Below are 27,420 nucleotides of genomic sequence, written 5' to 3'. Positions count from 1 at the left end.
GCAAGGGAGAGAATCGTGGGAGAGAGAAACCTTAATGGACGCTAGATTTCGAGGGAATTTTGGTTCCCCAGATGGATCCTCGGGAGCCGAGGAGGCGGAACCGAGTCGATCCTCTAAATGAGAGGACAGAAGGCCCCAGAAATCTCTCCGCCATCCGAGCCCTTGCACTAGAGACCATCGCCTCCAGTCCCCTCCAGAGTCTTTCAAACAACCACCACTACATCCTTATGGTGCCGCGCACCGGAAAGGAGGCTGACTTCCCCAAGTCCAAATGCACTGCCGCGAAGCTGAAGCAGATGTATGAAAATCGACTGCTTCTGCATCGTCTGTCCTCCGGGTACTGCCTTGGGGGAGAAGTTCCTGCTCCCCCCTAGGTGGAGATTGTAATCTTTGCTTCGTTTTTCTTGGCGGGTCTCGTCTCCTCCTTTTTCGAGTTCTTCTACACCGTCATTTCCTTCTATGACATCTACCATCTTCATCTGAACCCCAAGTCCATCATCATGCTGAGTGTCTTCGCTCACATGTGCGAGAACTTCATTGGGGTCGAGCCATGTCTCATTCTCTTCAGATTTTTCTATGTGGTCCGGTTGCAGCAAGGGCTGGCCATCGGGAGCTGCAGTTTCCATCTCCGAGATAGTGTCACTAGTTCCTACTTGGAGATGAATCTAAACTCGTGGTCGGGCTGGAGGGAGGAGTGGTTCTACCTCATGATCGACGACTCCCTCGACAACCTTTGTGTGCCCGAGGCACCGGCGCGCCTTTTAGAGAGTTGGGCAAGCTCTCCCACACCGACCGTCGAGCTACTATCCCTTGCCGACCAGGTCAGGGCACTTGTAAAAGCCAGTCTATCGGGGTCGGACGTCGTCCGTGACTTCATCAAGCGCCGGCTGTGCCCCTTATGTCAAAGGGCGCGCCTGGCCTACCTGTACACCGGAAGTGATGATGATACCCGGGAGAGCTCCGGAGGTAATATTACAGCCATCCCCTTGCCTCGAGAGGATTGATCGAATGGTGTTTTACTATCATTGTTTTTAGATCTTCCCGACGAGGTTATCCACCTGCGGGTCAGACCGCTGATGGCAGTGGCCGCCAGGAAAGGAGGGCCTCCGTGTGTCCCTCTATGTGAGCTCCCTCTAGTGAAGAGGGCCCAGGTTAGGCCGGTATGTTTAGTATCTTTCCAGAATTTTCTATTCCAAGTTTTTCCCTTGGTCAGAGTTTTATTTTTTGAGCTGTCTTTAGCATCTTCCCGAGGTCGATACCCTAAGTCCAATAATTGACGAGGTCAATGAGGCCCTTCGGGAGATCAATCGGGAAGTGTCTGCCCCCGCCCTGGACGTCCCCTGTCCTAGTTGCGTTTCGCACCCAACTGGGTCTGGAGGCATCCAACCTTCGCAGGGTTAGGTGGTGGTCGAGGACGGCGGCCTCGTGAGTGATATCAGTCAGCAGGAGGCTAACCAGGCATCCCGTGACTGGTCTAGGACTGACCCGGCATCCCGCGACCCGACCGGGACCGACCCGGCATCCCGCGACTAATCCGGGACCGACCCAGTGCCCCATGACCAGATTGGGACCGACCCGGTTCCCCGCGACCAGACCCACCCTGGGCAAGCAAGGTCTGACCCCACTACCGCGGGCCTAGCGTCTACACGGCATGGGAAGAGGGCGGTGGAAGGATTGTCGGATGCGGAGGCGTCAAAGCATCCCCGCGAGACCCCAAGCGCCAGTGGCCCACTCATTTTTGTGAGGGCCAAGCTGGTGCTCCATCCTCCATCGCTAAGGTACGCTTCTCTAGGCAAGTGTAGATACATTGAATTGATCATTTTCTTCTTGATTCCTCAACTCTGCTCGTTTGTCGCAGGCCCTCGTGACCACCGTGACAACCCCCTCCCCCAACCGTGCCCCGGCCAGATACCCCGACGCCTGTGCCAGCGTTGGCCTTGACCCCCGGAGCATCGACGGCTGCTCCAGGCCCCACAGGCTCGGTCGAGTAGTCTGTTTTGACTCCTGACTTGCTCTCGTGGGTCGGCCGTTTCCAAGATACCGTCCGCAAGCTGGTCGAAGAGAAGGAGACGGCAACCAGCAGATGTGCTGAATTGGAGAAGCAGTTAGCCGAGCTGTAGAGGAGGTGCGGCGAGCTCTCCCAAGAGAAGGTCGCGCTGGCCGCCGAGCGATCTCAGCTCAAGGAGGATGAACGCACTACCCTCAACATTCTTCGAGAAGCCTTTGGGGCGCTGGTGGATCCCCTGGGTAGCCTCAGGCTGGGAGTGATCGGGCTGAAAGATGACCACACCACCTGAGCCTGGGCGTACGCCCTCCGGCTCCTTGCGGAGCACTTCTCTGAGCTCCCAACCACCCTGGCGTTAAGGGGAGCGGAAGACGTCTCGTAGGCGGTGATGGCGACCGCGGAGTATATCTTCTAGTGCTACCATAGCCGTGACCCCAACTTCAACCTGGACTTGGTCCGAGAAGGGTCCATGGTTGCCGAACCCAAAGCCGAGGAGAGACTTCAACAGGAGTGCCAGGGGGCGGTGGACTACGTGACGTCCATCTTCCAGGTGGAGGCCGCTGAGGAGTAAAAAATCGATTGTAACCTTTGTTATGTAACATTTTTTTGAAAGGACCCCCCACGCTTTTGTTTCCTGACAAGTTTGTGTCATTGTGGTCATAGAGTTCCCAGAGTGTCGGAGCCTTCTGCCTGAACTGATCCGCCGCCTACGCTGATTGGCCCCCCAGCCCTCATCGAATCCCCAACCATACCCGTCGACCACCCTTCCGACTGACATTCCTTGGAGGCGGCGGCTAGATGTGGGTAGGGGTCAGCAATCGAGTGGGCGAGTACGTCGAGTGACTGTCACACCCGATTTTAACAGACAAAACCAGATGCGGTTTATGTGTGCCCAGGATGTTCAAAACACATAAGGACGTCACATGTGAAGTAACAAAAGCAATACTTTTATAGAATACATGTTAAACTCTTACAACAATTGACATATATTATCTTCTATGAAGATATCTGCAGCGGAACAGAAATACTGGTACCTAACAATACCACGGGCAACCGACCGGGAGATACACGCCTAGAACATCACAACCTTGTCTTGATAGTCTTCAACATCTTCACTCACTGAGCATCAGCATACATGTCGCATGGGGTAGGGAAAATAGCAAGTGTAAGCACATGACGCGCTCAGCAAGTGTGGGAAAGATAATGATATGCAGGCTTATATCAAGAATAGGCTAACACATGGTATATTTGCGTAAATGCGAGTAATGAAAACATATTTGGACTCAAAAACATTAAACAAGTAATAAGTGAATGTAACCCATACAGTCCAACAAGCAGCATACAAGGCTTCCCACATTTCATACCATAACTGTCTAGTACTTCCTGTACTATAACCAAAATCACAACCATCTAGTATGTCCTGTACAAGAACCGTAACCACAACCATCTAGTACTCCCTGTACTAGAACCATAACCACAACCAAACTCATAACCACAACCCACTAATCATGTGAGGATCCAAGTCTCTCATAACCATGAGCACGGCTGTTATAACAGTTTTACACTCTGCAGAGGTTATCCAGCTTTTCCTACGAGTCAGTGAATTCCATGTTGTTGTGTTTGCGAAACACTTAACACACGCTAGTGGTGTGCCGCCAAGAATAACTGAATGATATTTTCCACTAATCAGAGACTAATCCAGTATGTGTCTGCCCACTAGGTTTCACCGCCAGGATTTACGCAAGCTAAACTCCTACACAGAAGCCCCCTTTTGTGCTAACACAACACATGCTACATAGACTCTAACTAGTATGTCATGTCTTACCCATATTAACCTCGTGGTTGGTACATTACTTCTTTGGTTGTCGCTCCACGAACCGGTCCTTACTTAGGTTACTTGAGCAAACACTAAACCAACATCATAACCATGACAACCATCAAAACCACTTTGCTCAAGGCCTAAGGTTCCATGTTGCTAGACCATCAACACATTAACGACCATTGTTACATATGTTCATTAGTCAATATTATGACACTTCTCAACATCCCAAAAGCATGGCTAAACAATCTACCCATAAAAGACACCAAACCGTAAACCATCTTATAGGGCTAGGAGCGGCTGGTTGAGGTGGATTCCAAACCGAACATGAATCGGATTCGAGTTCGAGTCGGTTACGGTTTTCTTTTTCGCAGCTCTCTATTCCGAGGATGATATCTCCATCGTTCGGACTCTAAATTGGACGTTTCTTGACTCTAAATTGTAGTACTAAAAAATATGTACAACTTTGGTAATAATTGGAACTTCTTAAAACGTCATCTTAATTTCCAAAATACACCACAAGATAAACTGTTTGAACTCGGACTTATCTGCGCAACACTGATTTCGGGGGCCATAACTCCTAGCTCCATTATCCAAAAGAGGACTTCCATAGGTTCAAAACGAAGCTCTCGATGAGATCTATAACTTTGGTATTGTCAAGATTTGCATTTGAGGCCGTTTTGAATTCCGAAACGTCATGTGAAGATGAGGTTGTCCAGGACTCCACGAAAATTACAGATTTTGTGGATCCTTTGTTGGGCCATCTAGAAGACTTGGCTAAGGGTTTGGACTTGAGCAAGATTGAGTCCAAAGACATTTTAGGTATATCTAGGGTTTAGAAAAGAAACTTTTGCAGAGAAATTTGAATAGAGTGGTGCGAAAAAAACTCGAGCGACTGACCAAGGAGAGTGACGAGTGGCGAGTGGCGTTCTACGACCAACTCAGCCGAGCTTTTACCCCTTTTGACTCGTTGCTTTGGTCCGCCGGTGTCCAGGTTCATCCGACCCCTAGGAACACCATGACCGGTCATATCAGGTGGTTTCTGGCGGCCTCGAGCAGAGGATTCGCGAGCTGTCAGAGACCATCTTTTTGAGGTCAGAGTCTCTGGTTCCTGCCTTTCCCTTGCCTGCGTCCGCGACCACTTCCTCGACCTGGACCTCTTGTCGGCAGTTGGCGCCGATTTTGAGGGTACTCAGATGACCGTAGAGGAACTCGGCGTCCGGGCTGATTCATTTTTGTATGCCGTTCGTTCCTGTCTTTGGACCGTATGGTTCGACCTTCTCAGGGGTATTTTGGGTCCTAGGAGGAATGTCATAGGTTTGTCTAGAACCAGCCCCCGGGCTTTGTAATGATAGGCATTGGCCTTTATGTGGGTCTTTTTTGTGTTTGGATGATGAATAGCTTTCGGAGTGCCTGTATCGCTTAGGGAGGATCGCATCAAGCCACTCGCAAGCAATGTTCCTGGTGTTGAGGGAAACCCTTAGCACGACGAGCCTTTCAGTGGCGACCAGCACTCGACCAAATTTAGGACTTGCGGCCTTGTGGTCGTTAACCCCCGGGCGCCTTTACTCTGTCATCGTGTGAGCGAGTTAGCTTTGGATCTCATCCCATTAACACGAGCGAGCGGGCTAAACAAATCTTGGAATTTGGCGGGAGACCGCGTTTATCCGTGGAGTCCTGCAATATAGAGAGTTCGATTACTTGGATTTAAAAAAACTTACAAGTCATGTTCACACTCGTCCGGAAGGTCCTGCAAAATAGACAAACAGGTTCATCACCGAGCAGCCTTATTCACAGAGCTGGCGCTCCACGAGTTGTATGATCGGTGGCCGACCACCCCGGCAAAGCCGACCGCATGAGGTCGGGAAACTGGAGCTCGCCAGTGACCTGAGACTAGTTTCATACATGGTGGCCACGGTCGTGCCTGAGGGTAGGAATTTAGGATCTCCTGGGGCTTTAGAGAATGGTCCCACGATGTCCAGCCCCCAGACAGCGAAAAGCCAAGAGAGTGGTATGGTTTGCAGTGTCCGGGCTGGTAGGTTGGTATTCCAGTCATGGTGCTGGCACGACCCACACCTTTTCATCTGCTCACGAGCATCCTGGAGGGCGGTGGGAGGTCCGGCCTCCATGTCTACCTCCGAGGATATTAGGGAGCGCTATGCTCCCCCCATCCTGAGCGATGTATTTCAGTAAAGGGTTTGCTCCTGCGATCTGCTGACTAGTCGCGAAGCTTGGTCAGAGAGCTTGATTGCGTGATTGCTGACTGGTCGCGTGGGGTGCAGGGTTCAAAAAACTGTCGGTAACCGCTCAAAAATCGCGGTTACCGACCTTCCCGGTCCGGTCCGATTTCAAAAACCGCTCGGTAACCGAAATTTGAATTCAAAAAATTTGAAAAAAATAAAAAAATTTAAAAAAAAATCAAAAAAATCTTAAAAAAAACTAGACATAATTCTAAGAACTTCTGTGAATTTTTTTTTCAAAAATAATGTCGTTTGCATCATATTCTATAGGGAGAAAGTTTGAAAAAAATGAAAAAAATTGAAGCGCGCGGCTCAATTATTAACTCATGTTAAGAAAAAGTGTAACATGCAAACACATATTTTTCTTGTATAAAACGTATTTTAAGAGAATCTTTAAAATTGATTTCACTTTATTTAGAGTTTTATTAAATTCTCTATGATTTTTACAAAGTTCACAAGCATAAAGTGAATATGTTAAGAAACATCACTGTAATTAATTTTTTCATGTCTACTATTATTTTTTCTACGTAAATCATAATATAAATAAGCTAATGAAAGTGGTTTCACTAATTTTTAAGGTGTGATGGGTCAGTTATGAATTAATCTAGTCGCAACACATTTACACAATCATGCATGATACAATAACTAATTCATGAGTTTATATATTTTTAAAAGATATAGGATCATGTAAGAAGACTAACAAAATTAGTTTCATGATTTTTGGATTAGCAAAGAGTAAACTATGCATTTACCTTGGTTTAACAAATAAAATTTCTCACAGAAAATTTTGAACTTTTTTATGAGTATAAATACTTTTATCATGTAGATCATGTTACAAGGAAGCCAACAAAATTTGTTTCACTTGATTTGAAGCTCGGATGAATTAGTTATTGATTTTACAAGATTGAACCCTTTTTTAGGTTTTTTGTTGAACTGCGCTGAAATTCGATAAAACCGCTCGATAAATCGAGAAAACCGAGCGGTTACCGACCCAAACCGCTCGGTAACCGACCGAATCAAAAATGCGAGAAAATCGCTCGGTAACCGACCCAAACCGCTCGGTAACCGACCCAAACCGCTCGGTTACCGAGAGGGCAAAAACATGATTTTTTCGCAAAAATTTAAAATTTGCCGAATGAATTTTCTCCGAATTTTTTTGAATTTTTGACCGGTAACCGCGGTTATCGCGCATTTTCGGTTACCGCCGGAGCTCGGTAACCGAGCTCCGGTCTGTAAATGAAACCTTGGTGGGGTGACCACGGCTTCAAACAAACGTGGCATACAACACCTGCTGATATTTTACCGGCGTGGATCTACATGCGAGGGAACCCCACTACTCTTTACACCTACAATATTTTTCAAATCTACTTCAACTTTTGAACTCAATGGCTTCACGCTAACCTGATACAATCGTAATGCATTTAGAGAAGTAAAATAAACTTATATGTTTAATAATAGAAATTGACCACACAAAAAGAATATATACAGTAGGGGATGTACCTCTTCACATATCTCATTTAACTAGTATGGGCGCCAACATGGCCTTAGGGGATATTGCATTACGTACAGCTGTGATAGAGATAATAATATATAAAATAACAATATAGAATCAAGAATATTGATATAAAAACACTATGCACAAAAGGACTCAATTCAACCGATTTAGGACTTAGCCAAATTGAAGAATGAGCACGATAAATGATTGAGCAAAGCAAACATGAGCGTTCTGCTCTGAATGTTGCAGCCACATCGATCACTACAACCTACACAAACCATAGGCATGACCCTAATCCAGATAAAACCTAATGAAAGACTTCAGAAATTCCATTCCCTAAGCTCTCGGTTAATCAATCATCAACAATGCCAGAAACTAAATAAGGAACAGGGACGGGATTCCGCGAGCCGTTAGCCCGTTACCTTGGTGTCCTCATCGAAGGGCTTGGGAATGAAGTACACATTGATCTCCCGCACCACAAAGTCCTCCCCTCCTCTTCCTCCTCACTAGCAGCCAGGGGCGGATCCACCGCTAGGGCGAGCCTGGGCGGCCGCCCGAGCTCCCCAGCGTGGTGTTGTCCTGGCCCGTGAGGCCCACTGGTTGAGTGGCCCAGGTCCACACAATTCGCAGCCCAAAAAATGCAAATGAATGCAACCCTAATCTCAGCTGTTCTCCCTGTTGTGATGTTTCAGTTTGGACGTGCTGCGGCGGCGAGTGTGCTGCGGGCGCCGGGCGGCCAGGCAGGCGGGCGGGGCGCGAGTGCGGCGGCCTCGACGGGCGCGAGCGTGGCGGGCGAGCGCGCGCTGGGCGGGTAGGCGCGGCAGCCGCAACGGGCGTCGGGCTGGCAGGCGCGCGAAGGCAAGCGGGCAGGCGCGGCGGGCGTGACTCGCGAGTGCGGCAGGCAGGCATGCGCTGGGCGGACGAGCGCGGCCGCCGCGACGGGCGTGCGAGAGTGCGGCGGGCGCGCGCGCGCTGTGGGCAGGCGTGCGGGCGACGCTGCGGCGGGCAGGCTGCGGCCGTGCGTGCGCCTTGCGGCCTGCTGTCGTGCGTGCGGCCGTGCGTGCGGCCGTGCGGCCTGCGGTCATGCGTGCGGCCATGCCCCGTGCGGGCTGCGGCTATGCGTGAGGTTACATTTGGTATATTTGCATAATTGCATATATATTTACCTTCGGTTCTTTTCCATTCCATTTTGCAGGTTCATATGGTTTTATCGATTTATGTTGAAGATCTTTTCACCTCGCCTACCTATTGTCTTAATTAAAGTATTTTTTTATCTCTTCTTAAAGTTCGCCCTACCTACTTTGCTTGTCTGGATCCGCCACTGCCAGCAGCGTTCCCTTCCCCGTCCACCTCCATCGCATCCACACGATTATCCTCCGGCGGCACAGGGGTCTCGGTCTCCGGCTCCGGCTTCGGTTTGGACACGGCCTCGCCTTGGGCTCCTCAGGCTTGGGCTTGGGCTCGGGCTTCAGCCTGGGTTTGCCCTTGGCCCTGGGGCGGAAGCGGGTGGAGGGGGCGGCGGCGGCCGGGGCATCGAGGGAGGTGAGCTCGACCATTTTGATGTCGGCGTCGAGGGATGGGGCTTGTCGCCACCGGTCGCCATCGCCGTTGCGGCTGCTTCCCTAGGGTTTCATGAGGAGGAATCCCTTAGGTTTGGGATTCCGTTTCTGATTATCCTCTTCATTTTATTTTTATTCCCTTTATTTTTGAGAGGAATCCCTAGGGTCATCTTCAAGCATATTCTTTTTATTTTTCTTTCTTTTTTGATTCTTCTCTTCATTTTCATTCTATTTATTTTTTATCTCTAACAGCTTTTTTCCAAAGATAATCGTGAAGGGAAAGTAGAGAGAATCCCAAGATGAAGGGAATGAGATATAATTCTCTATCCTTTATGAAGGGAACTGTAAAGAGAAGCTGTTGAAGCACTGAAGGAAACGAGAATTTCTTCGTAAAGGAAATGAGACTTGCAAAGAAAAATCGTTAGAGATGATCTTAGCAAGTCGGTGCCAGCAATTGCGAGATGGACGGTAATTGCTCGCACGACTAAACGACGATCCGGAGTCCTAATGGAATCTAACATCTAACATTACCTTTGTTTTTGTATACCAAACTCGGCCTTAAAGATGGCCAAATGGGCCGTGCTTACTGGGCCGGCTCGAGGCACGGAACTGTAGGCACGGCCCAGGCACGGCCCTGCCCGAGCCGAGATGGGCCGGGCCGGCACGGCACGGCCTGGCCGAGTCGGGCCGGCATGGGCACGGCCCGGCCCACGGGCGGCACGGGCACGGCACGGCCCGGCACGGCCCGGCTCAGGCACGGCTGGCCCAGGAGGCACGGCCGGGCCAGGCCAGCACGGCACGCGGCGGCCCATCACGGCACGGCCGGCCCATCACGGCACGGCCCACCGTGCCGGCTCGGCACGCGGCGGCCCACGGCACGGCCGGGCCGGCACGGCCCACCGCGGGGGGCACGGCCCGGCCGGCACGTGGGGCACGATGGGCCGGCGGGGGCACGTGGGTTAACGGGTTAAACGGGCCGGGAACGGCCCGTTTAACCCGTTAACCCGATATTTTTGAATTTTATAGCCGTTTTGTGACCGTTTGAGCTCCAAAAAATTCGAATTTTTTTTGCAAAAATCACCATTTTTCACCTATAAATAGAGGAGCACCTTGCCCTTCCATTCCACACCAGCAACACCATTTTCTCTCTTGTTTCCTCCTCTCATTCTTGTCTCAAAGTTCATGAGATTTAGCGATAATTTGGCAAAATTAGTTTGAATTGTTGCAAAACAATCCGAGCAATTCCAAAATCATCATCCTGCTGATTTGCTATCTTGAAGTTGAAGAAATCTTGGTGATTTTTTTGCATCGTTGTTGAGTCTTATTTTATTATTTGATTATTTCTAACTCTGAATATTTGCAATTTTTGTAGTGTCTTTCGACATTGATCATGGATGCCGGTGATCATGATACATCCATAGATCATGATTTTTTTCTCCAAGGACTCACAGGGGACTACGGCCCCTTTGATACTAGTGCTGCAGGTGATGATGGACCCGACGGTGAACCTCCGGTTGGTTCACATACAGATCCAGGTGATGCAGCAGGAGTGCCATCGTCAGGCTCTACAAGTGCGCACACATTAGCAAGCAGCGGGTCTAAAAGATCAAGAGCCGGTACTTCCGAAGTTTGGCAAGACTTTGAAAGGATCTACAAAGAGGAAGATGGGGTAAGTGTCAGGTATGCTAAGTGTTATATTTGTAAAAATGAATTATCTGCAAAGCCCTCGGGTGGAACGGGGCACTTGAAGAGGCACGCCATAAGTTGCAAGCGAAAGAGTGGAGCAGCCATGAAGCAGACGGTGTTGCAGTACAACCCCGACGGCTCTGTTCATCATTGGGAGTACGACTCTGCCAATGCTCGAAAAGAGCTATGTCGCTTCATTGCAAGAGCGGATCTACCACTCAATATCGGTGAGTCTGCTGCATTTGAAGATTATATTAAGCAAGCTCATAATCCTAGGTTCACGCATGTTTCTAGACAGACAACTAGTATGGATATGGTAAAATACTACAATACGTGTCGTAGCAAACTTAAAGAAATGTTGCAAACATGTACATTTTCAGTCGCTTTGACCTCGGACATATGGGCAGGTAGGGCTAGAGAGGATTATCTTAGTGTGGTTGCTCATTTTGTTAATAATGATTGGGAATTAGAAAAGAGAATAATAGGTTTTCGCTTGATTGACAACGCGCATACTGGTGAAAATATTGCTGAAAAAATATCTCAAATAGTTGCAGACTTTGGCCTCACGAATAAAATATTTTCTATCACTTTAGATAATGCCGGTGCAAATTCTAGAGCAATGGATATTCTTACTCCGTTGTTTAGTACTTATGCTGAATCTTTCTTGTTACATCAACGTTGTGCTTGTCATATTATCAATCTTATAGTAAAATCCGGTTTGAAGAGGTTATCGCGATACTTAGAAGATTTTCGTACTGCAATATCTTTTGTGAACTCATCTAACCAACGAATTGCAGCATATAAACAGTATTGTGTTGCAATGGGTGTGCGTCCACGTAAGTTTGCTCTGGACATGCCGGTGAGATGGAACTCTACTTTCTTGATGCTTAAAAATATTATACCATATAAGAGCACATTTGGTGTGTTTATTCGTACACATTACCATCAGCATGGGGGTCAAACTTTACTCACGGAAGCGCATTGGTATGTTGCTGAAAGGATACTGGAGTTTCTTGAATTTTTTTATGATTCAACTGTGAGTTTATCAGGAGTTTATTATCCAACATCTTGTTTAGTAGTGCATAATATTGTTGAAATTGCTACTCATTTAAACAACTATGAAAATGACAATCTTTTAAGAGATTGTGTAGTTCCTATGAAATCTAAATTCTTAAAGTATTGGAAAGAAATTCCTTTGTTATACGCTTTTGCCTTTATTTTAGATCCTAGAGCTAAAATTGCAGCTTTCTGTAGAGTTCTCGCAATTCTAGGTGATACTCTTGGCCATGATTATTCTAATTATTATACTAATGTTCGTTCTAAGTTATTCGAAGTTTATAGTAAATATGAAACAAAGTATGACGGAGTTCGCCTGCAACGACCTCCACTAGCACCCACAACAAGTAAGAAGACGACAACGTGGGGAAAAATATTTGGTACAGGTTCTTCATCAAGAAGTTCAGACTCTTCGTCACGATCGTCTACGGGCACCGGAATTCCAACATCCGGAGGGGAGATAACTACCTTCATCGACAATGACGTTATCAGCCACGAACAAGAAAACTTCAACATACTGCAATGGTGGCATGAGCACAAGACGAATTATCCAGTCCTTTCACTGTTAGCGCGAGATTTGTTAACAGTTCATGTATCTACAGTTTCTTCTGAGGCTGCCTTCAGTCTTATAGGAAGGATAATCGAAGAGAGAAGAACAAATCTGTCAAGTGAGATGGTTGAAATACTCACCATAGTAAAGGATTGGGAACAAGCTGAAGCACGAATGCAACACACTGCAGAAAATACTGAGCTTGAAGAATCATTCCAAAATTTGTATCTAGATGCTGATGAGAACGTGTAATTTTAAATTTTCTGAGCTATGCTGTACTCTTTTTTCCTTTGCTAGAAAGGTTTTTAATGAGGCAACCTATCAATAAAGCTCATTTTTAGAATAAATCATGTGCCCCTATTATTTCTAAGTTTTTTTATTCATGTTTTTTGTTTATTTTTTTAAAATACCCCCCGCGGCCCCACCCCCACCTACCTCTCCTCTCATCCCTATAAATACCATCTACTCCATCTCAAACTCCACCCTGCCCACCCATCTCTCTTTTCCTATTTGCTAGCCAAGTATCGAGTATTCACTTCACATCAAGAAACTAATTCCATATTTCAATTCATGGATCAAGGCGCCGAGAACTCAGGTGCATGGTCCCAAGTGTGACAACATTTTGAAAAGGTCTTCAAAGAAATTAACGGGGAACAGGTAAGATTTGCTAAGTGTAATATATGCAGTATAGAAATAGGTGCCAGATCTTCACATGGAACGGGACACTTGAGGAAGCATATGAAAAATTGCAAGCAAAATTCTGGGGTTTCTAATGAAACCATGTAATTTTCGGAGCATAATCATTGGTTGTACTCTTTTTTCCTTCTAGTAGAAAGGTTTTTAACGAGGCAACCAATCAATAAAGATGTTATGTATTTATTTTTCATATTTTTTTTATTGTTTTTTGGATTTTTTTAGCTATTATTTTTGATTTTTTCCTATTTTTTTAGTGCTGACGGGCCCAACGTGCCTCCACCGTGCCGGCCGGGCCCGTCGTGCCTTCCCGTGCCGGCCGGACCCGTCGTGCCTTCCCGTGCCGACCTGGCCCGTCGTGCCTCCACCGTGCCGATCGGGCCCGTCGTGCCAAACGGGCCTATCGTGCCTCCACCGTGCCGAACGGGCCCATCGTGCCGGCCGGGCCCATCGTGCCGACCGTGCCGTGGGCCGGCCCGACACGGCACGGTGACAGTTGGGCCGTGCCGTGGGCCGACGGCTCGGCACGCGGGCCGGCACGGCACGGCCCGTAACAGTAAATGGGCCAATCGGGCCGTGCCGATTTTGGGCCGTGCCGAGATGGGCCTGTGCCGGGCCGGCCCGATTGGCCCATTTGGCCATCTTTACTCGGCCTCTCGTGCGGCCACGTCGCTGCTTACTTGGAGCCGACCGATCTGCATCGTGGGGCACTCTATGGCTCCTGCTCCCTATCCTTTCATCGTCGCTCCCGTAGTTCGTACCCACGTTGCATCTTCCCCCGCGCACCTGCCGCCATCGACCTCCAACCTACGCCATAGCCACTGGTCCTCGGCCCCCAAGATCCTCTTGGCTCTTCAATTCTCGCATGCAGCAGATAGATTGATATTCCGGATTTCGGGCACTCCCAATGCCGAGGACCCCTAGCCTACTAGCATGATGGCAACCCCCACGCCGCTGTGTGCCTCGGTCTGGCAATCTCCTTCACGCAAGCTGTCTAGCACGCTCCGTCCTCCGAGGTTTCCATGCCGGCCACCACTCTGAAGCAAGCCAAGGTGCAACATGCCCCCTCCCCCTACCTGTTTTGTTTAAATTTTTAGATGATCTTTTTCTGATTACACCAGGAATTTACTCAAGTTATTCTCTTTGCCCAAGTACTTGCAATTCTAGCGATTGAATATTGATTGGTTAAAAATTTTCATGAGAGATATGCTGATTTAGCTCAAGCTCATGTTTCGGTCTTTGTAATCAGCAGAGTCGCTTTTTGCTGATAGCGAGCAGGAACAACACAAGGAAGCAACTGATATGCTCCCTAAGAGCGGAAGTATTGCTGCAATCAACTCATACATCACATGGTGTTTCTATAATCATGCATTTATTTTCTGGACTCCAATTTCACAATTTGGTGACTATCTGGCTACGCCGCAGCTTGGCCGTCAATCTGGACTCAGCTTGACTTTGGTATCATCGTCCTCCACTTGCTCAGGGAATCTAAACTGCAACTATTATACTGCATGTAATATGCAATTATGATACATTTGATTTCGTACTGTCTTTCACTTGCTCTACATAATTAGCTAAGCTATTTCAAATCTGATATGGCCCTTCTAATTATCTATGTACGCAATGTTGATAAAAAATAGAATGTAAACTGTAGAATTCAATGAGTGGATGAATGGGATGAAGATCAATAGCTATTCTAGAAGATTTTATAAGCTGCAATGGTAAAGTTCTTTTTCGCACATATCTAGAACGTATGGAATTTTATGGTAGAAAGGGAAAATAAGATAGTATGCAACACATGACATGTTGGCAGTATTTAGAGAGCATGTAATCCTGAAAGATGTGACGTTGCAAATGTTAGGTGCATGCAGTTTTTCCCTTTTTCTTTTATTTACTTGAGCTACCATGGGTTCTTTAATTTGTTCAAAGATAAATCTACAGCAGCACAATTTTTTTGGGGAGTTGGTATTTTGTTGATCACCCAGGTAATCTCTTTGAATGTCTGAAGAATGGTATAGCTGCTTTGAGCATAATTTAATATGTATGTATGCTATAGCTGCTTTCTGTCTAGATTAATCTAGCTCGCTTGATTCATTCTGCTTTGAGCCTCAGGAGTTCATTAGTCAGTTTAAGGGAAAAGGTCCAATTGTATTATCGGTCTATGCTTCCTAGGGCAATTATCGTTCTTCTTGCAATTATTTTCCACAAATGATTTAAGGGTCACTTAAATTAGCTTTGTTGCTTTAATGCTTTGTGCATGTTGACAGATTTACCTCTTCAATGTGCTGTCGATTTTAAGTATTACCTCCAACCATCTCTTCATTAGTTTTCAGGATATGACTTCGATCATGTGCGGTTCATTGGTCGAAGCTCGTTTATAATCTGATCAGTTGATTCATGAATTTTCCATAGACCCTAAATTATCCTACTTTTAAAAAAAAAGCCTACAACAGAATCTGAAATGACTCAGTAGTATTTCTTCTTACAGTTAAATTCCTTAAACACAATGTGTCATTAGATGTCTGAAATCAACCTCAATTGAGCCTTTTAGCTGCATAGTGCTTGATTTATCAATTATATCCTTACCGCTATTTGACTGGAATTAAACATGGGGTCATTGCATCCCCTATAAATATTTATGCACCTGTCCTTGCATGATTGAAACACTAAGAGAACTGTTGGACTGAAATTAAACATGGGCCCTTTGATCATAGGCTATTTGCAATATTTTGCAGATCTCGCCTGGTACCGGCTTTCCAGCACCTAATCACTTTACAATGGAGCATGAAGTACAGAAATAGATCTTACCTTGCCAACCTCTGATTGGTGTCAGCGTGTTTCTAAAATCCATAAAGTCTCTATTCCAAGTAAAAAGCCTCTTCACACAAGGAAAGGGCTTTCTTAATTTCTTATGAATCATCTATATACGAACATGGAAGGATGTATTATATGAACCAATTGCTGCTCTTGGTTGCGCTCGTGACAGTTGCCGTGGGGTACTAGCTAGTTCGTACCATTCTTATCAATTCCATTCCACGGAGCAAATCGGAATGCAAAGCATACTCCATTCCATGCGTAATTCCGCTCCATTCTGCTCATTTAACCTAGAATGACATGAATAATAATACCCGTTATGCTATGTTTAAATATTAGGTAATAAGAACGAGTATGTGGCATGAATTGACGTTTAGATGCTTGTAAATGTTGTATTAAAATATTTTTATTCGAAGAAGAAAAGTAATTTGTGTTTGGGTAAAGACGTGGGTAGTGTGCAATTTTTATGTTTCTATATTATTTTATTATTCCTAAAACGGTACACAAAAATGACCCGATATCCCAACATTCCATTCCAAAAAGCAAAACAGAATGACAACCGGTATGGAATTAACAAGTGCAATTCCTTACGCCGTGGCTGATACCAGAAAAAATAATTCCACATGACCCGACCCTTTACCATTTGTAGGAGTTCAATTCTCCAAGCTACACGATTTTCTCCATAAATCTTAAAGCAATTAAACCCAGTTCCCATCTCCACTGCGCCTTTCTCGTTAGGACTCCTTTTTACCTCAAGCTAGGGAGATCGGTCATGGGGGACTATGATGATGGAGCGACAAAGACAGATGGATGGGAAGCAGACGTGGATGAGGGTTGAGATGGCCCGGGAGGAATGCGGTCCTATTGTCGATGAAAAAAGATAGGTCCACTATAATTTTTTTTAGAAACCCTAATACAACACGTAGACGCATGCACACACTCATATCACTATAGCATTCATACAATGTCTACTGGAGACTGGAGATGCGAAGCTTGGAGATTGATAAAGTTACCACGACGCCTCACTGTCGAGGGGTACGCCGTGTACCACTAAAAGAAAATTCTGCCTTGATGAGACACATATGGAGCAAACAAGTTGTCATTTTGGCTCGTTCAAGGAGGTTTAGGGCATATTGATGCTGGGACAGAACCAGACCGGTTGCAGTTGGCTCAACCATAACACCCATAAATTGTTTAAGAGTGCCAAGGTCAGTCATAGAAAAATCATGACACATGGAACTGATGATGGAATGAAGTATAGTGGTGGAACTTGCGGTTACTATAATATCATCAACATAAAGGAGTAAGTAGGCAAGAGAGTCACACATTTTGTAAATGAAAAGAGAGGAATTAGAATTGGAAGCCACCAAGCCCAAACACAAAAGAAAGGTGGTGAACAACAAGAACCAAGTGCGTTGAGCTTGTTTGAGGCCATAAAGGGATTTATTAAGGCAACAAATATGTTTGGATTGTGTGGAATCGATAAAACCATATGGTTGTTTCTAGAAAACGGTTTCAGAATGGTTACCGTGTAAGAAGGTATTCTTCACATCTAATTGATGAATTGTCCATGAAGATGAGATGGCCTGACTTAGAACAACTGGAATTGTGGTCGGCTTGACAACAGTACTGAAGGTTTCATTGTAGTTGATCCCTTCCTGTTGAGTGCAACCATGGACCACCCATCGTGCTTTATAGTGCGAGAGAGTGCCATCGGTATGTAGTTTATGCCGAAAGATCCACTTTCCAGTGACCACATTAACACCTGCAGGACGAGGAGCAAGATGACAAGTATTGTTCTTCAACAAAGCATTATATTCATCTAACATGACATTGTACCAATTTGGGTCTTTAAGAGCTTGCCAGTAAGAGAAAGGAATTAGAGAAATAGTAAAAGTATGAAGGTTAAATTATTTCTTTGGAATAGCAAAGCCTACTTTCCCACGTGTGCACATACCATGCTCGTTAGCTACTGGGTTGTTGTAGCGAATACACTTAGGTTGGTTGGGTGCAAGGGCTACGACAGGTGACGGGGAGAGGTGGGAGAAGATGAACTTGGTGTATGTAGAACCACATCGCGAGCAGAGGAGATTGGTGAGGTAGAGACATGTGTCAACATGTTAGAGGCTGGCCTCATAGTGGGGCGCATGGAATGAGAAAGCGATGGATCCAGATTGCGAGGCGTTGAACCCACGAATGATTGGCTTGGGATCAGGAGCATATCACTCGGGGAAGACACCGGTCAGCTGTGTGTGATGTACTTGGGGTATCAAACACTTCAAAGGAATCAATATCAAGGTTAAACAAGAGCTTCATAAAGATATAAGGATGCATTATTTAGACAAGTGATCATATTATTGAGAACATCACTTGTGTAGATATATTTGTTTTCTTTAATCGTATTACAAAGAGGGGTTTGAATTTAGTAGCTTGATTTAGTATCTTTAGATTAGTTACCTAGTAGTGATGCACACTAGACATATCTAGTCCTAATAGACCAAAGGAAGATCCAATATATCAAGAAAGAGAAGCCATTGAAGCCGAAACAAAGTTTTCAGAGAGCATATTTAAGAAGACACACTTGTCGCATGATTCGATGACTACACCAGAGGATAACACCAGAGTAATTATGCAGAGAAGACAGTTCGGCTTGAAGATAGAGGCTACACTAACTGGATGTTCCGGTGATGAAGTTTGAAGTTAATCGAATGATTCGATGACATGGAATGAGGCACAACGGCTAATTTGGAGTTGCACTCACCGGAGTTTCGGAGCTTGGAATTTTGTGTTTAACGCAACATTTGGTGTTCACAGTTTTCTGGGCCCAAGGGACAATTGTTAGTTTAGGGGGTTGACTCTATTAATATATTCCCCCACTTGGTCATTTGAGGGTGCTAGAGCTCATGGGTGTACAAATACACTTGAGAGGAGTTCTTGCCACCAAAGTTGAGCACATTGAAGACCAAGATAATTAGCATAAGATTAAAGACTTGATTAGTGCTAGTTTAGGCCTAATGTTTATCTACCTAGGTGATTAACCTAGAGTTAGATCAAGTGAGTGATCCACACTTGTTACCCTTGGTGTTTGCTAACACCTAGATGGCTTAGCGGCATTTGTGTCTTGCGAGACACTTCGAGGAGGTTGGAGCGGCCATGAGCTTTGTGAGCGGTTGGAGCACATTGTGCTAAAGCAGCAAAACACTACCATAGTGGAGACAACGGTGAGCATCCGGGAGAGGCCTATTAGGAGACCCACCTGTGTGTGGAGAGCTCTGTCGAGACTAGACCAAGAAAATAGTCCAATCTCTGCTATGTGATTCATTGATGATAATCATTACAATATTTAACTTATTTGAATCGTAGTGGGAGTATACCCTTCACTCCTGAAGCCCCCTCTAGTGCCTTACAGTTCTCAAGAAGTACGCCCTTCCATTCCCCATACCACCAGGTGGTTTACACCATGCTGAGAGTAAAGGGAATTAATCTGCTAGGCCCGTCCCATACCAGGCTTATGGTTGCATTGTTAACATAGAATGATTGTTTCATCGACCAGTCCTTAGATTTGAGTAAAACTACCACAAACCCAACCGTACATCTTGTACCAGTCCCATCCATACCACTTGTTCAAATCCTAATTCTATGTTGCTACAAAAATTAGATCATTATCTTTTATCATAATTGCATAAGACAACCTTTATCATTATCACCATCCCGAAACAAGGCTAAACATGACCCACCCTTTCACAACCAAAACTATAACCATGTCGATAAGGATGATAAAGGAAAACTTAGATAAACATAACTTTTGGGATTCACAGCAATATTATTAGCATGCATATTTGTAAAATAAAATATTGCAAAAGCCAGGATCAATATGGTCAAGAACACAACTTACCTTCATAATATTCAGTTGGCTCTTCAAAGTCCTTATCCTAAAGTCCTTTCTACTCCTTAGAAAAATTAGCGTTTATTCATGAAAATAAGTGAAAATACATGCACAATAAACACCAATATCCAAAAAGAACTAAATATCACACAATAATCATCATCACACAAAAGATTAGGTTTTTCTGAAAATTTTGGCGAAAGAATGGATCAAAAATCAGAGCTCGGTTGACAAGTTACTGCTTTTGGAAGTTAAAATAGGACAAAGAGATTAACTACAGGTGAAATTATGTGATTAAGAGTTTTCTAGAATTTTCCGTAACAATCTATGATTTTCTAGTACTTTATAGGATTTTTCTAGCATTTATTGGAATTGTTTTACTTAAGAAAACATCATTAAACACATATAAAAGTATTAAACATAATTAATTAACATATTTAAAACATTATTTGACATTTTAAACTATTATCAAATTAATCCTATTTTATATAATTATTTTATACTAGAAAACATTTTTATTGGGATTATTTAACTAAAGAAAACATAAAAAAATCTATTAACTATTTATTTACTAAAGATAGACATTATAAAATATTATTGGTTTTCATTGTAGTCTATCCCTTCCTATTGAGTGAAACCACAGACCACCAAACGTGCTTTATAACATGAGAGAGTGCTATCGGGATGTAGTTTATGCCGAAAGATCCACTTTCCAGTGACCACATTAGCACTGGTTGAATGAGGAATAAGATGCCAAGTATGGTTCTTCAACAAAGAATTATATTCATCTAACATGGCATTGTACCAATGCGGATCTTTAAGAGCTTGATGGTAAGAGGAAGAAATCGGAGAAATACCAGAAGTATGAAGGTTAAATTCTTCCTTTGGAACAACAAAGCCTGCTTTCCCACATGTGCGCATACCGTGCTCGTTAGTGGGAGAGAGTGGGAGAAGGCGAACTTGGTGTAGGTAGAACCATGTCGCGAGCATAGGAGATTCGTGAGGCAGAGCCAGGTGTCGACATGTTAGAGGTTGGCCTCGCAGTGGGGCGCATGAAACAATAAAATGATGGATCCGGACTGCGAGGCGCAGAAACATGGATGATTGTCCTGGGATCAGTAGCATATCACTCGGGAATGACACTAGATCAGCTGTGCAGGGGTTTGGTGGAGTGGTGGGATTTTCTGTGGAATGTTGGGACCGAAAGGGAAAGACTATTTCATTGAATGTAACATGACGTGAGATAAGAATCTTGCATGTGGAAATGTTAAGGCACCGGTAACCTTTGTGATATGTGGGATATCCAAGAAAAACACAGGTTATGGAGCGAGTTTGAGTTTGTGCTTGGCAGTGACTATCGTGTTAGGGTAGCAGAGGCAACCAAAAACTCTTAGATGGGCATACGATGGTGACTCAAGAAAAAGGGATACATAGGATGTATAGAATTGTAGAGGTTTGGTGGGATGTCGATTTAAGGGGCAAGTGGCTATTTGGAGAGCTTCAACCAAAACAATGGAAGGCATGTGAGCATAAAATAAAAGAGTGCGCATAACATCATTGATTGTGTGAATCATTTGTTTGGCTTTACCATTTTGGGAAGAGGTATAGGGACAGGAGAGGCAAAAAGTTGGTGGCTAGGAATTGCTGAATGGTTGCATTATCGAATTCGCAACTGTTATCACACTGAATGGATTGGATAGAGAGATGAATCTGGTTAAGAACAAAGTAATAAAATTTTTGAAGCACTATGATGGTGTCAAATTTGTGACGTAATGGGAATGTCCATGCATAGTGTGTGTAATCGTTAAGAATAACTAGATAAAAGCAATAGCCAGAAGGGCTCACAATGGGTGAGGTCAACAAATCACAATGAATAATTTGAAAAAGAAAATGAGTACAAGATGTGGAAGTAGTAAATGGTAGCCAAACATGTCTGCAAAGCTGACATCCTTCAAAAACCGAAGAGGAAGAGCTAGCTTTATTGCATGGAATAACATTATTGGAAAGCAAACGGGATAATGTCTGGTGCCTAGGATGACCTAGGCAGTAGTGCCATAAATCTGTGGAGATGGTCGAAGCAGTGTGAACCTCTAGAGATGAAAGTTGTTTGGTGCCAAGGAATGGGTACAAGTCGCCAAAACTATTGGACCTCATAATTTCTGTTTTTCTATGTAGATCCTTCACAGAGAAACCGTATGGGTCAAACTCAATGGAACATGAGTTATCAGATGTAAACTTGCGCACGAATATAAGACTCTTAACAAGATTAGGTGTGTGTAACACATTGTTAAGATAAAAAGTAGAAGAAGGTATGGTTAATATACAAGATCATGTAACAAGAATGGGGAAAGTAGAACCGTTTCCAACAATGACATGTGATGACGAATGCGATGCAAAAGGATAATACCGAGACAACTTAACATTATCGCCCGTCATGTGGGAGGTGACACTAGTGTCAAAGAACCAATCACTGTTGGTGGTGGGCTGGTGTAGAGATGATGAAGCTAGAGCTTAGGTGAGGCCACTTGCCTCTATCGACATTGGATGCTGGCAGAGGGTGGTGGAGGTGTTGTCGTTGGAGCAGATGCGAAGGTCGGGTATGTCTAGGCATTGGATGCTGAGGATGAGGCTCAGGACACCCGGGCCAGTAGCTCCAGTCCAAGGGGCGCACCAAGGAGCAGCACCCCAAGGAGTCCCATAGGGTGGGTAATCAGGTCCCCAAGGTGGCTGGTTTGCTCCGGATCGCCTGTTGTTGTTGTTGTTGTCACACGCATTGTTGTTATGGTTGTCATGACCGCGGCCACCGCATCCACTCTACTTGTGGCAATTAGGGCCACCTTGTTTAGTGTGATCTTCAGAAGTAGGGCTGTTGTCAATGGAGCCACGATTGTTTCCTAAGCTATTGTTCCCAGCGGGCACGCAGGCCGCAAAGAGCGTGAACTCCACTGCAGCCTTAGCCCCCTGGTCCTTAGTTGTTTCCTCAAGGAGGAGATATCCCCGTGCTTGCATGAAGGATGGGAAAGGTTTCTAGAGGGGAAGGATGGATTTGAGCACGGTATACTTCGAGAAAAGACATCGGATGAGTTGAAGAACAAGTGCCTTCTCAGAGATTGATTGATCGTAGTCCGCGAGGACATTTGCAAGGGCCTTCAGCTAGCTGCAGTATGTGGAGATGGATAGGTCTCCCTGGGCAAGACCATAGAAGTCTAAATGGAGCTTCCAGTATTTCATTCATGCTCGCCTTGTCACTGTAACATGCAATGCAACTGTAAGCCCATGCTTTGCCTTCAGTTGCATCATGACGGCAGCAGTAGCTAGCATCTAGCAGCATGCCAACAACGCCGTGCTCACACAGGCTTTCAGAATAGTTCCACCATCCCAAAGTCACCGGAAAAAGTACGACCTCCACGGATGAAAATGGCAGCATACAACTCGAAAAAGAAAGGAACATAAAGCAGCAGCATAACAACGTTCATTAGCATTCACTAACAGATCAGTACGGCACACAACAGCACAGTGACCATCGGCAAACCAGTTCGATGTTTTTACCACACCACAGACAAACCCACACATAGGTATACCGTCCATCAGAGTCTCGGACCGCTTATTACCGGAGTTGAAGAGCCAAAACACGACTGACCCGAATCATCGCACGTCGACGGCGACGCGATAACCCTATTCTGTCTGATCATACGCACTGCTAGCTGCTGCCCCACATGTAATGCAGGCAGCAGCTACGAACATACCATATATATCAGGGGCAGAAAGGGAGCAATTCGGACAGGTATGCCATGTCCATCTCGATGTCGGCCGCTGGTTCTTGCTCCCACGACATCCTCTCCATCCCCATCGACGGCAGCAGGCCGTTGTTGCGTCCGGTGCCGCTGCAGCTGCCACCACTGCTTCCCGAAGGAGCCACGTCGAGCACTTGGGTAGTTGCTTCAACGTCAAAATGAGGAGCAGCAGCAGCAGCAGCATTATGGGCATTGCTGGCCTGAGAGCTCTGGACTGTGGCTGGTGCCAGGTCTTGCTGGAGCAGGTTGGAGAGGGAGTTGACCCTTGAAATGATCATCGCTTCTTCAGCCGTGCCTGAGGGCTCGGTGTCAGTGTAGGTATCGCTGAGGAGATCATGGGTTATCTTCTCAAGTGCCATTGCGTTTATTGTGGAGTTATCATTGCTCGACGGATTTGCTGAATTGATCTGGTTGAAGGTATGAGTAGTAGAGTTGGTGAAGGCATAGTTAGATAAATCCAGCTCCCTCGTCTTCTGTTTGGATGAGCCGTGGGAGTACATTGGCGGGATCCTTGTATTGACATGACGGGTGGTCCTAAAGTCGTTGACGAACTTCATTACGTCCTCCGGCCGGATCAGGCTGCTCGAAGAGGCGCCGACGCTGGTAAGAAGGTTCTGTCGCTTGCTTGGATTGGTCATGTAGTTCGCTGTGTCATTCATGATCCTACCACTGGAGATGTTGAGTGGTGTCTGACGAGACGTTTGCATGGATAAGTTGTTAGAGTTGAAAATATCCCTCTGCAGTTCAAGGCCACCTGAAGGAGTTCTTGTGATCACAGAGGCACGTGTAGGAACTGAAAATGGGAAACAAAGAGTTGACACATTACTTGCAGTATGAATCGATATCATGCTGTATATTAACCGCGGAAGTACAAATTTGTAAAAAATCAAATTATCAATTCTCCGGTACACAAATGAAAAAAAATCTTCGGTGCTGAAATGAAATTAAATGGCGCTTTAATCTAGTGTTTGGTGATCAGATTGCAATTTTTCTTGGCCAGAAAGTCTCAAAACGACAGAAAGTCTCAAAACGAATAAGTTGGGTCTGAAGTTGTTACTTGTAAGAGCGTTCATAATTGCTTACAGAATTTCAGTGGACTTACTGGGTAGAGAACCTCAAGTAGATGGAATTTTGACCAAAAGATAGTATATGATTTTGGAGTAATATTTGTGCTGCTAGAATGGTTCAGAAAATGACACAGGCTGATTTTGGTACACTATGCACATGGCAGAAAACACAACATGTGATTCTGTAAGTTCAACCTTTTGTTAATCACAAGAAGGATAAATGCTGAATTTCTGTCTTCTTAAGTTTACCTGAGCTTGGGATGAGTGTAGGCATGCCATCCTGGGATCCATTATGATTTTTTCCTACAGCGTTTGTTCCAATTGACATGGGAACCGGCTCCACAATTTGCTGTCGCCCAACCTGGTGATAATCATGACGACGATATAAACTTTGGACGTTGGAACTCTCCAAGACTTCAGGCTCTGACTGCCATTGTTCAAAATAAGGACTCTCCTGATCAGTAGTGTTTTCCTGACTCAATGAATATAGACGATGGTTACTCGAAAGGAGTTTCACAATGTGCTTGTTCAATATTCCTGGTGCACACTGCAGAACATGCCTTCTGAAAGGAAGAAAAATCACTTCTTAAATCGAGAAAAATGTGCAGAAATAGATGACTGTTAAAAAAAAGTAACTTATGTATACAACTATCTATACTATGTAGATGTATATCAATATCATTAATTTCCCTCCCTCCCTCCCCCTCTCTCTCTACACACACACACACACAACTGGTCCTTATAAGCTTTTCTTGCTTCCAGTTCATAGCACATGTTACCTCGTCGTTACTCCTAAACAAAATATTTAAATTCAAGAGTTATCTAAACTGCAAATATTTTAGGAGTTCACCATCCACTCCTCTTCATACAATTGAGAGAGGGAAAATTAGAAAAAAAATGTTGCATGTTTGTACCATAGTATTCCCTAAAACATCTGTAATAGTTGCTAAATTCAATTTTTTTTTCATGAATTGTAAATAGAAAGAATGATGCATTAGTTTATGTACTATTTTATTGGTGTGTTCAGAATTTTTTCCTTTTTGGTTACCATCTATTCAACATTACTACATACATTTTATTTTCTAAAAATAGAAATATTTCGAATTGAACATCCATTGATTGTTTACTATGTTTTCATCACGACTTGAATTGTAGTTTGTCTGTTCACAAAAGAAAAGAATTATAGTTTGTCCTACATTATGCATTATCCATATATTGCAAAGAATACCTTTGGCTAAGAGGAACAACTATATATCTAATATTTACCTGTGCGTACTTGCTTGCCCATCAGTAAAATCTATGGTTGTTAGCCACGAAGTATTCCTCCACGGCTGTGGGTTGGTTTCTTTGTAAAAGCTTGGCCTCCGAGACAACTAATTGGAGCAGGCAACATACAATTTGGACAAAAGCAAAAGGTAATAATGGCAACCTCCTCCTTTATAAACTATTGTTAGACATCGATACTAAATCTCAGTCATACTGTGTTTTGGGAAACATGCATGCTTTTAGTTTTCAGGACAAAAAACAGCTTTCCAACTTCAGAGGATAGTTGCAAGAATATGATATTATTCACCAAACAAATATTTTGGATAACATTATTTGTTCACATACCATAATCTCCAGGGTCCCAGATCCACCCTCTGGACAAGTTACCTTCAATGCAGATATATCTTGCCAATATATCACAATCTTGCTCTTTAGACCTTCATTGAGTATCTCCCAAGCCAGTTTGCTGTTTGTATAATAAAATTTTGCTATAAGATCTCCATCATACCTTGATTTCCACTGCCAATACAAAAAATTAGATGTAAAAAAATGATAGACCATAAAAATGGTAAATACTTTATATAGCTGGCCTAGTTCATTTTACCAAATCCAGCATCAGGTTCTTTGTCTCTCACAACTATTTTAGAAACTTTACAAAATGTATTTTTTATAAAGTTAACTAGACCCTATTCTGAACCTTTTTGTGAGGACTATTCTGAACTATAAAGATACAATGTGTTATATTATATTCTAAGAAAAGAATAATTCTAGGAAAATAATATTTCCAAACAAGTACTTAGGTAGAGAAAAGTAACCTCCCAAGTCCCAATTTTTAGAATGAAAGCATGGAATTGAGAAGGCTTCACTGTTGGATTTGTAATAGATCTTGTGTCTAAAACACCATGATAATCATCAGATGTTGTGTGTCTCCCTTTTGGTTTGGCAGCTTGAGCAAGCTTCATTTGGATTGAGTTCACAAGCAAATCGCTTTTTGTCAAGCGTAAGCCTAATGGGCCAGATCCAACAGTCAGACCCTGGGGTGCCAATTGCTCATGGGGCATACCTGCACCTCTGTTGTGTTGCTGTGGTGAATGCAAATATAAGAAAACTAGTGTAAGAAAGAGATTCAATAGGAACGTATTGTGTTAAAACATTAGTTTGAGATAGCATATACAATCATTTACCTTTTATTCTGAACTTTTCAATAACATCGACACCAATGTGTAGATGATAGTATTTTAGCACACTGAACAAACTAGAAATAACTTTATTTATATATGTTCTGTTCTACAAGGATAGAAGAGGGAATATTGGATGAATTACCATTCCTGGACCAAGCAGTGTTTTGAGTGACATATAGTTAGCTTCATTTATCTAGCTGGTATATTATGGAATGCCATCTTTTTCATTGGCAAATCATCAATTTCCCCTAAAACAAGTAATGCCCTAAGATTTAAGAAATTAATAATTGGCATTGTCTTACAGTCTGA

The 27,420-nt window shown here is 44.3% G+C and overlaps 2 protein-coding genes across 3 annotated transcripts; one reads left to right on the top strand and one right to left on the bottom strand.

Annotated features, from left to right (window-relative positions):
• Positions 1–10,524: 10,524 nt before the first annotated feature.
• Positions 10,525–12,731, top strand: LOC133899237 (zinc finger BED domain-containing protein DAYSLEEPER-like). Of its 2 annotated transcripts, none has more exons than XR_009906334.1 (2): positions 10,525–11,031; positions 11,602–12,238. XR_009906334.1 is itself a non-coding variant. In XM_062340214.1 (2 exons), the coding sequence occupies exons 1-2, from the start codon at positions 10,908–10,910 to the stop codon at positions 12,660–12,662; spliced, it is 540 nt and encodes a 179-aa protein (XP_062196198.1). In that variant the 5' UTR covers positions 10,538–10,907; the 3' UTR covers positions 12,663–12,731. The 2 variants fall into 2 exon arrangements, 1 of the variants encoding a protein (XP_062196198.1); XM_062340214.1 differs by lacking the exon at positions 11,602–12,238 and adding an exon at positions 12,247–12,731 and having other exon boundaries at positions 10,538–11,031.
• Positions 12,732–23,557: 10,826 nt separating this feature from the next.
• On the bottom strand, positions 23,558–26,991 carry LOC133898524 (uncharacterized). The gene is made up of 5 exons (XM_062339243.1): positions 26,746–26,991; positions 26,276–26,449; positions 25,931–26,037; positions 24,914–25,227; positions 23,558–24,390 (listed from the first exon to the last, which is right to left on the bottom strand). The coding sequence occupies exons 1-5, from the start codon at positions 26,989–26,991 to the stop codon at positions 23,558–23,560; spliced, it is 1,674 nt and encodes a 557-aa protein (XP_062195227.1).
• Positions 26,992–27,420: the final 429 nt, after the last annotated feature.

This window comes from Phragmites australis, chromosome 18, assembly GCF_958298935.1.
Source record: "Phragmites australis chromosome 18, lpPhrAust1.1, whole genome shotgun sequence".
Lineage (NCBI taxonomy): Eukaryota > Viridiplantae > Streptophyta > Magnoliopsida > Poales > Poaceae > Phragmites > Phragmites australis.
Note: the sequence above shows the minus strand (reverse complement) of the source record. Positions and strands in the feature narration are given on the sequence as shown.

Excerpts from the sequence above, each read along its gene's own strand:
- LOC133899237 (XM_062340214.1), top strand. The coding sequence starts at position 10,908 with ATGAAGCAGACGGTGTTGCAGTACAACCCCGACGGCTCTGTTCATCAT. Across the intron at positions 11,032-12,246 it reads GGATCTACCACTCAATATCG|GTTCTTCATCAAGAAGTTCA; the intron begins GTGAGTCTGCTG and ends TATTTGGTACAG.
- LOC133898524 (XM_062339243.1), bottom strand. The coding sequence starts at position 26,991 with ATGCCCCATGAGCAATTGGCACCCCAGGGTCTGACTGTTGGATCTGGC. Across the intron at positions 26,450-26,745 it reads TAAAAATTGGGACTTGGGAG|TGGAAATCAAGGTATGATGG; the intron begins GTTACTTTTCTC and ends TTGTATTGGCAG. Across the intron at positions 25,228-25,930 it reads GGGCAAGCAAGTACGCACAG|AAGGCATGTTCTGCAGTGTG; the intron begins GTAAATATTAGA and ends TCTTCCTTTCAG.